Source organism: Lolium rigidum, chromosome 3, assembly GCF_022539505.1.
Source record: "Lolium rigidum isolate FL_2022 chromosome 3, APGP_CSIRO_Lrig_0.1, whole genome shotgun sequence".
Taxonomy (NCBI): domain Eukaryota; kingdom Viridiplantae; phylum Streptophyta; class Magnoliopsida; order Poales; family Poaceae; genus Lolium; species Lolium rigidum.
The window spans coordinates 370,077,255-370,086,482 of NC_061510.1; the positions used below are offsets into that span (position 1 = coordinate 370,077,255).

Below are 9,228 nucleotides of genomic sequence, written 5' to 3' on the forward strand. Positions count from 1 at the left end.
AAACCTGCACGAACGACGTCAGGAAAGAAACAGAATTACTCCGTAAGAGCACACATAAACACACACGAAACAATTTAAGAAAATTTAGCTGGTCTGTAAATTCTCGTCGGAAATGTGAAGTGCATATTCTGGGAGCCAAGGTATAAATCTTCCATCTTCTTTTGATGCCTCTAACAAATCTAATGCTACGCCTAACCTCTTTCTTTCGACCGCTCTTTACACGGCCCATTCGGCCCACAAAATTGTAAAGGTCAAATATATCTATGCAACTATTACTAGGCTGACTGGCTGGTAAACGATTATTGGAGCTAGCAGCAAAATGTTTCTCTTCTCCTGCAACCTAGGTGCTGCAGTAGCATGGGAGGGAGGTTGTCACGGAGTTTGTCTTCATCATGCAGCACAGAGATACGGCCGCCGGCCGCCGGCGGTAGCGCAGCTCCATGACAAACTCCTTGGCCGGGCCGCCCACCGCCGCCCGGACCTCCTGCTTTGGCTTGCGGCTCAACCACTGTTCGCGTAGGCGGTGTAGCGTTGTCGAGGGGCAGATTGGCCATTCGTTGCATAGGATCTCCAGCTGCACATGCAGAGAGGTACAGGATCAGAAGAAAGAGCAGATTCAGCATTGTGCATGTATATACATACTTTATCGGCACGCACACAAGCTAACCGGAAGATATGATAGGATGGATCATTGCGCTGCAATGGTTCAGTGGTGTTTCCTTTAGGAGCTTTGCAACAGAACAATGATGCAAATAGTTCTTATGTCACCATCCAAATCTACAAATGCAGCCTAGTGGTTTCTTTATCAGGAATTGGTGGGGGACAGTGGCCCCTTCAGTATTTTGAAAACAAATCTCCAAACGCAGCAAACTCCAGTCTAGCAGGTAACTGTATTCGGATTGGTAGATGATCTGATACTTCAAAGCAAGCACCTCCACAAAAGACTAACAAATGATGCACATAAATCATATGTAACCATCAAAATCTACAAATGCAGCCTGGTGGTTTCTTTAGTGGAAAACGCCGGGGACAGTGAAAGCAGTCAAAATGAAATTACAAGGACATATAAATAGCTCACCTTATCATCACTTGCTAGCTCAAGTTTCTTTGTAATGTAAGTCAGGACGGAGGAGATCTGCATACTCCTATCTCTGAAACAAGTAGAAAAATCATATTGAACATAATATATTAAATTCTTGCAATCTAGTTACATGTTATTAGATCGGGAAAAACTGAATTGCTGGTAGGGAAGACTAAACAAACAACACAGGATTTTCAAATGAAACATCTTCTCCATTGCTGATAAAATTCCCGAGAACACTGTTTTTCTACATACTTCCCCTTGGTACATTTTTTTTTAAAAAAACTCTTGCTTATACACAGGTGCTACTAGTAGAAAACATAACAGATACAACAATCCATATAAAACTGGGTAAGTATTTCCTGAAATATATGCTACAAATAAGAGGATGCTAAGTCTGAGAAGCCTCTAGTATTCTAGAAGTCAAAGAAACTGCAAGATTAAAGGGAAACTCACTTAATTCTCAAGTACATATTTGGTATCTGAGGCAGCAGTTTATCTTGTACCCTGCAACACAGTTAAATTTTGATGTGAGGAAATAAAATATTTGGTCCATCAGAATAGGTATAACTATTGAATAAACTCTAATCTTACTGGCTCGGTGAAGAGACTAGTGAAAACCAGACTGGGGTAGTTACTCCATCATGCGAAGAACCAGTGATTGTAGAACAAACCGGTTCCTGCCGTGGGTCTGCTTCTGGGCTTTTCCTCAGATTATCCTCCGTGGTTGTTTTATTGGAATGCTCACTCAGGCTTAGTTCAGCAATAGCCAGTTTTTCTACCATGTCATCTTTCCTTATGGAGAGTTTACCATTTGTGCTCTTAATTTTGTCCTCCTTGGCGGTAGCGCCATGGCTCTTAGAACCTGATCCAAGCGATGTATTCCTGCTTGCCTCAATACAACTGTTCAAGGGTTTTCCCTGCAAGTCTGCTTCTGTAATTTTCCTCAGACTATCCTCTGTGGTTCTTTTATCATTGGTTGATACAGATTCTGAAGAATTGCCTTTGTTTTCGTCTACAAGTTTTAACTTGTTTGGGTGCTTACCCACCCTTATTCCAGTAATAGCCACTTTATCTGCTGCGACATTTTTCCTTATTGAGATTTCACCCTTTGTGCTTTTCATTTTGTCCTCCTTGGCGGCAGCGTACTTTCTTTTAAGACTTAATCTAAGCGATCTCTTCCCACTTTCCGTTACCAAACTGTGTAAGGGTTTCTGAAGTTCTTCATTGTCAATTGTCTCACGATTCTCTCCAACTTCAGAAGATGGCTGGTTTGAGGCTATAACATCTGCATTAATCTGTTTGGGATAGAATGTGTAGTTAACATAAACAAATATTAAGATAATTGGTATCAAACTTGCAAAAAAAAAAACTATGTGCACATATCTGATAGTTCTTGAATAGTACCTGCGTTTTATTTGCAGATGTTGTCATCTTGCTAGACTGTGGTGCTGAGGTTTTCTCAGTCTTCTGATTGCGGCCTTCGGAATTATTTAGTAATTTCATGGTTCCATTTGTAATGAGAGAAGTGATATGGGAGGTTGTTGTCCTTCTTACAGCTTTGGTCCTATGTCCTGTCAGACTAGTCTGTGTTGCTATCTTCGGGGTTTCAACTACCAAGGAAGAAAGGGACCTCTCTTTTCTCTTTGCTGGCGATGTAATATTTGGAACCTTAGAAGCATCAACTTCTGTCTTGTGTGGAAACACCTTGTTCCTGATACTCTGAATATTGTGATCAGGCCTTCAAAGAAGGAAATTAATCATGTCAGGTAGCAGCATATAGTTGAGTACTTGAGTCGATATCACACGAAAAAAATGAAAACAAATAAATGGCTGGAACACTAAACTTTTACTTTATAAGACAATTAAGTGCATATTTTAGCCAGTGCTATTATACAAGATAACAATGTAGCAGGCAGTTAGCACGAGGCGCCCTGAGGGCTATTGCAACTTAGATTTACACAGTATAATTTGTAGTAGTAAACTCTCAACTAATAACCACAAGAAACTATTTTCGATTTAAATGCATAGAGCTACTTTAACAGTACAGAGACTCTTGTCCAGTTGTCCTTGACAAACAATGTTTAGTAGTACATTTTTATGTTAGATAAGGGTCGAAAATGAGTAAGTCTGCTGTAACTGTGAAAATGTTGTGTGTAAGTACGATGCTCTACTGAAATGTACATACACATTTCAAATGCAGTAACCTGAAAGAAAAGAGAATTGACAAGTTGGAAAAACAATGTTATACGGATAAACCTTGATATTAAACATTACTTACCTAAGTTTCTCTTCAGGAGCGATACCAAGATCAATGTGGCATACTGGGCAGGAGGCGATCTCTTCATCATCTATTTTCTTCATAATGCACTCCCGGCAAACTGCGTACAAAAGGATGGTCACGAGAGGAATTCTAGAAACAAGCATGCTAGTTTGATACAGAGATTTGAAAGAACTGAAAATGCAATAGAGAGGCTTGACTGCATCAAGATTGAGCACGCATTTGTCTGGAAAAAAAATACTTGAAACAAATATTGAGCGTGCAGCCAAGACTGATAATATCACTGTACTTATGATGCAGAACAAGTGCCAGGCTTACGATCAAGAAATGTGATTTACATAATAGAGCGATCACCCTCCCGGCCTCTACACCATGAGATACACAAATTTTATTCAAGAATGTGAAGCCCGGATTTCCACACTATACTGAAAATTGGGAGTTCTTTCATGTAGCAAAGTATCATGGCGGGCAAGAAAACTTCAAGCATGGATGTATCTGGAAAGTTGGAGACGGGTAGCAAATAAATATTTGGGAGGACGCCTGGATACCCACAAGTTCATCAAGCAAATAAAAGATTGAGCGCTTAGCCAAGACGACAATATCACTGTACTTACGGTGCAAAGCAGTGCCAGGCTTACGGTCAAGAAATGTACTTTTACATAATAGAGCGATCACCCTCCCGGCCTCTAAATCATGAGATACATAAATTATATTCAAGAATGTGAAGCCTGGTTTCCACGCTATACCCAAAACACAGAGAATTGAAATACTTTCACAGTACAAAATTACAGATCACCACTCTCTCTCTAAACACTAACTAGAAGGAAGCAGAGAGCACGCCACTGAATTCCCATTCTGCTAACCAGAAGTGTCGAGGACACAACATTTCTGATCACAGCCAGCGCAGAATGCCACCATATACAAGCTCTCCGCCACCATTACCAGACACACCGCAAGCTACTAGAATGCCTTAACAACCCCCAGTTCCCAACATCCTGCAACAAGTGCCAACGCTTTGCAACTTTTTCTCCCAGCATCAAAAGCTCGGAAAATACTACAAGCTGCTCTGTGATCGCGGTGTCAGATGGCTACCACATCAATGGTTTGGACGCAGACAGTGCCTCACAGACACAAGTTCTTCCTTTGGCTGGCATTTCGCGGACGACTAAACACGAAAAACAATATGCCAAAAAAGAAATGGTGCATCTATGCTGGCTGTGATCTATGCCAGGCAACTGAATCAACCGACCATATTGCACTACACTGCAAACACTCACACTGGATATGGGACAAATGGAGGATTGCAAATCAACAAACGAGTCCAACTCGATTAGCCAATTTGTCAAAACTGTCCAAACAAACATTCAGGGGGATCACAGCAGAAGCTTGGGCAATTTGTTTTCCAGCAGGGCTGCTTAATCTATGGAAAATGAGAAATGTCCGGTTCTTTAACAATAAGCAGGTTGGGAGAAGGCAGCTCCTTTGGCAGGTGGCAGAAGATATCACACTCTGGTCATGTAGATCGCCTAAGCTACAAACCGAGCTAGAACAGTGAGCTTCTAAACTGCCAGATTAGTACAAGTTCGTGTCTCTTTTTTTTTTCTGAACTATGAGGAAACTCGGAACGAACGCCCATCCATGGCGCTGGCGTCCACTGCAGTGAAACTGTGCGCGAGGCAGGAACTCTCGGCTGCTCAAACTGCTAATGTGCTGCAGGCACGGTGACGGGACATGGTAACCACCCGGAGAGGCGAAAGTCTGCAGCTTTGCAGCATTGTGAACTCCAGAGAAGGAGGCATGGCGACTCCGGAGCGCACCCAGCCCAGAGCACGGGCAATTGGGCAAACAAAAGACGGCTCGCGCGCTCGGCGGCGTCCGCGCGGAAGTTCTCCGGAGTAGTGCGCGCGGGATAGCAAACGCGTGCCTCCGGGACGAGACGACAATGCAGACAGAATCGATGGCCGTCGGAGTCAACCCGAGAGATCCCCCAACAAGAACACGAGTCGACCTAGCGAAGGGATCGCAGCCGCCGACGCGGACCACGAGACGCGCGCCGGGCAGAGCACGGTGAGCCTCCACGAGAATGACGGCACGGCCACGAGGAAAGCAAACGCGTGAGCCCAGAGCACGGTGAATCACGGACATACACACGTCGCACGCGACCAGCGGGAGAGGAACGGCGGCGGCGCTCTTCCAGGACCGACCTGATCACCAGGCCACCCGAACAGAGCAGAATCCGACACCAAAACCAAAGCCACGCGACGCGACGCGACGATAGCGGCGCAGGCGCAGGAGGCCGTGGGACGGCAGCGCGTGGGGGGCGTAGACAAGACGAACCGAAACCGGAGAGGCGGCGGCCGGCGGGGTAGAGAGAGAAAGGAACTTACAAGTGTGGAGGCACTCGACGAAGGCGGAGGCCTCCCGAAAGAGGTCCTGGCAGAGAGGGCATGTCAAGCGGGCGGTGAGCGCATCCCGCCGCACGCGGACCACCCCGTTCTCCGTCTCCATCTCTCGCCGCCGCCGGCAACAACGCCGACCACCACCTCCTTCTCTTGGAGGATCCTCCTCGTCTGGCCTGGGGCGGGGGAGAATCACGAATACGTGAGGCAGAGACGTGGCGTGCAGGGCATTTGACGGGCGGGCGAAGGCGAAGGCGAAGGCGGCAGGGGCGGCGGCGGCGGAGCTCCGGCGAGGTACGGGGTTGGGGGGACCGAGGAGTACCAACAAAGTCTATTTGATATATTTGGCTGTGTATAAATAGTGGGGGAGGTGGCGATTGCGTGTGGGCGGCGCCGGGTGCGCATAGCCTAGGACCGGGGCCCACCAGAATTTTAGCTCCGGGGTACTTTTCTAAGTACGAGTATGTACCATTTGTATTCAAGAACAGTATTCTTCTATTGTTTCCGATATTTTTTTGTATAACAATGTTGTTCCTAACCTTTTCTTCTGGCAGAGGGGCCTATAACTTTCGTGTTGTAACTCTATACCTCCTCCTTTTCTTTTGAGAACACTCTATACCTCCTCGATTTGGGTTTACAAGCACCTATACCCCTACCATCGGTGCCAAGGAATGCAGCCACATGTCGGCTAGCGACATTATCGCTCCTTATTAAGTCGAAGCGATAAAAAAGCACACGTCATGATCTTACTACCTACCTATCTCGTTTTGTTTGTTGTGCGCCGCTTTAGCCCTTCTCGCGCTGCTCGGCACGTCGACACTCTTAGTTAATAAAAAGGCAGTGCAATTAATGTTAGATAGACAATCCAAGGTGAAAGTCCACACTACGTCGTTTCGCTTGTTGTGTGCCTCCGCTTCAGGTCTCTTTGCAGTCTAGTGCACGCAAGATCTAGCTCTCCGTGATTAGAAAGTCAGACTCCCAATTTAATATGATGATGAACAACTTCGCAAGAAAATAAATAACGAAAGCATATACAGATGGGAAGGATGGGAAAGGAAGTGGGCTTCGTGTTTTCAAAATTTTCATTTTGGTAGAAGGGGGGAGTATTTGAAGATATGACACTAAAATATTATTGCAATAAGTACAACACGATACTCAGGTCGTGGCGGCTTCAAATGACGAGGCTTGCCCATAATTATCGGGTCTACGCTAGCACGACAAAAGGAAGTTGTCTGGGAAAATTGTAGCATGGGAAAGTACATGCAGGAAAGTTTGTTTCGCTCGGCATTATAAAAACTAGAGTTAAACTTTGCCCTTTGCCTCGGGTCACCTACATGTTAATATAGATAGCACATCCCTCGGATTACAGAGATTGGTGCGGTTGGGATTCTCCTTTATCTCTACTCAAAGTTAACATATGGGGAGAATCCCTAACTAGCATGATTACACAGCTACAACACGGTACAACTTAAACACGCTATTTTACTCTCTTCCTCAATCTGAATTTATATAAGTTGAGATTGCGATAAAACGCTTCCATCCATCTAACTGACAAAGGTTTGGTGAAGCCATCAGCAACTTGATCACCTATAAAAATGAACCTTATATCCAACTGCTTATTAGCAACTCTTTCTAGAACAAAATGATAGTCCACTTCTATATGCTTTGTCTAGCATGAAATACTGGATTATATGTGGTGTCAAGATTATCACACCACAATGACAATGACACTGCCTTAGGAAGTTATATTCCCAACTCAGTCAACAAAGTTTGTACCCAAATCACTTCAGCTGTAGCATTTGCCAAAGATTTATATTCAACCCAATACTGTACCTCGACGTTGTGGCTTGTCTGCGAGCACTCCACGAACTACATTACTACCAACAAATATTGCAAAACCTTCAGTAGACCTCTTGTCATCTGAACAACCTGCTCAATTCGCATAAGAGAAAGCACTCACCAAAGTAGACTCAGATTTAACAAGCTTCAGTCCAAGAGAGATGGTAAACTTTAGATACCGAAGAATCCGCTTCACAGTTGTCCAATGTAGAGTTGTAGGTCCATGCAAGAATTAACAAATCTTGTTGACATCAAAAAGATATATCTGGCCGAGTTAAAGTAACATACCGAAGAGCACCAACTATTTTTCGATAGCGAGTAGCATCGTCAACATTAAGAGGGTATCCTTCTGAAAGGGATAGATTTTCGGATGTGGAAAGCGGAGTGGTAACAACCTTACACTCCCCCATGCCAACACGCTTGAGAACATATGAAATATACAGTGTCTGAGATAAGGAGATACCATCAGGAACTGAACCTCAGTGCCAAAAAAATAACGAAGAGAGCCAAGATCCTTGAGCGCAAAATCCATTCACAAATCTGCAAGAACTGCATCAATAGCTTGCAATGAAGAATTAGTGACAATGATGTCGTCAACATAGATGAACATAAAAATAGTAAGAGCATCTCCAATCGCGTCCCTCAAAAAACGTCCGGCACAATGATTGGTTGCGCCGGACAAAAAAATACCAAAAATCTGTACAAAAAAGAGGCCCTTCCTAGCCGTGTCCATCAAACAACGTCCGGAAGAATGCATTTTTATAGAGGGGACCACCCCATGTGGGAAAAGTAGGTGAGAGAAAGTGTGTGAAAATAGAATGACATGTGGGAACTAGGGGTGCATGCATGCATCCGGACGCTGTTTTTGTGTCTGGCGTCCCCGGTAGAGACTATATACACATAGTCTCTACCGGGGACGACGGACACAAAATGAGGTGCTATTTAGCTTTGGAGGACGCTACTGGAATGAGTTTTCTCCATTTCTTGTCCGCGGTCCCTCAAACGATGTGACTGGAGATGCTCTAAGGCCATTCTTACGATAGAAGAATAAGGAAGTATCAACTTTGGATGAAGGAAAACCAGAGCATACATCTTGGAAGATAACCGAGAATACCATGCTCGAGGGGCTTGTTTTAGTCCATAGAGAGATTTATCAAGTATGCACACATATCCAAGAGTAACAGAATGCTCAAATCCGGGAAGTTATCTCATATACACTTCTTCCAGAATGCCAATAAGAAACACATTCTTCACATCTAACTAACGCATAACGACACGGCTATAGACAAAACAATTCAAATTGTTGTAGGTTTTACCACAGGACCGAAAGAATCCTCATAATCAACGTCATAACGATGCTTGAACCCTTTAGCAACAAGCCTAGCATTGTATCAATCAATAGTACAATCAGATTTTCGCTTGACTTTATAGACCCATTTATAGTCAATAATATACTTTATAGACCCATTTATAGTCAATAATATTGCTGCCATTTGGACCAAGAACCAAGTGCCATGTTTGATTATGCATGAGGGCAGAAAACTCCTCCTCCATTTCCGCTTTCCATTTGTCATGGCCAAGGACTTCTTCAAGACATTCAGGTTCACCTGTAGCACAGAAATTACCCC

At 44.2% G+C, this 9,228-nt stretch overlaps 1 protein-coding gene across 1 annotated transcript; it reads right to left on the bottom strand.

Moving 5' to 3' along the window:
• Window positions 1-340: 340 nt before the first annotated feature.
• On the bottom strand, window positions 341-5,870 carry LOC124697402 (E3 ubiquitin protein ligase DRIP2-like). The gene is made up of 7 exons (XM_047230001.1): window positions 5,750-5,870; window positions 3,363-3,462; window positions 2,489-2,822; window positions 1,676-2,379; window positions 1,538-1,588; window positions 1,079-1,151; window positions 341-574 (listed from the first exon to the last, which is right to left on the bottom strand). The coding sequence occupies exons 1-7, from the start codon at window positions 5,868-5,870 to the stop codon at window positions 341-343; spliced, it is 1,617 nt and encodes a 538-aa protein (XP_047085957.1).
• Window positions 5,871-9,228: the final 3,358 nt, after the last annotated feature.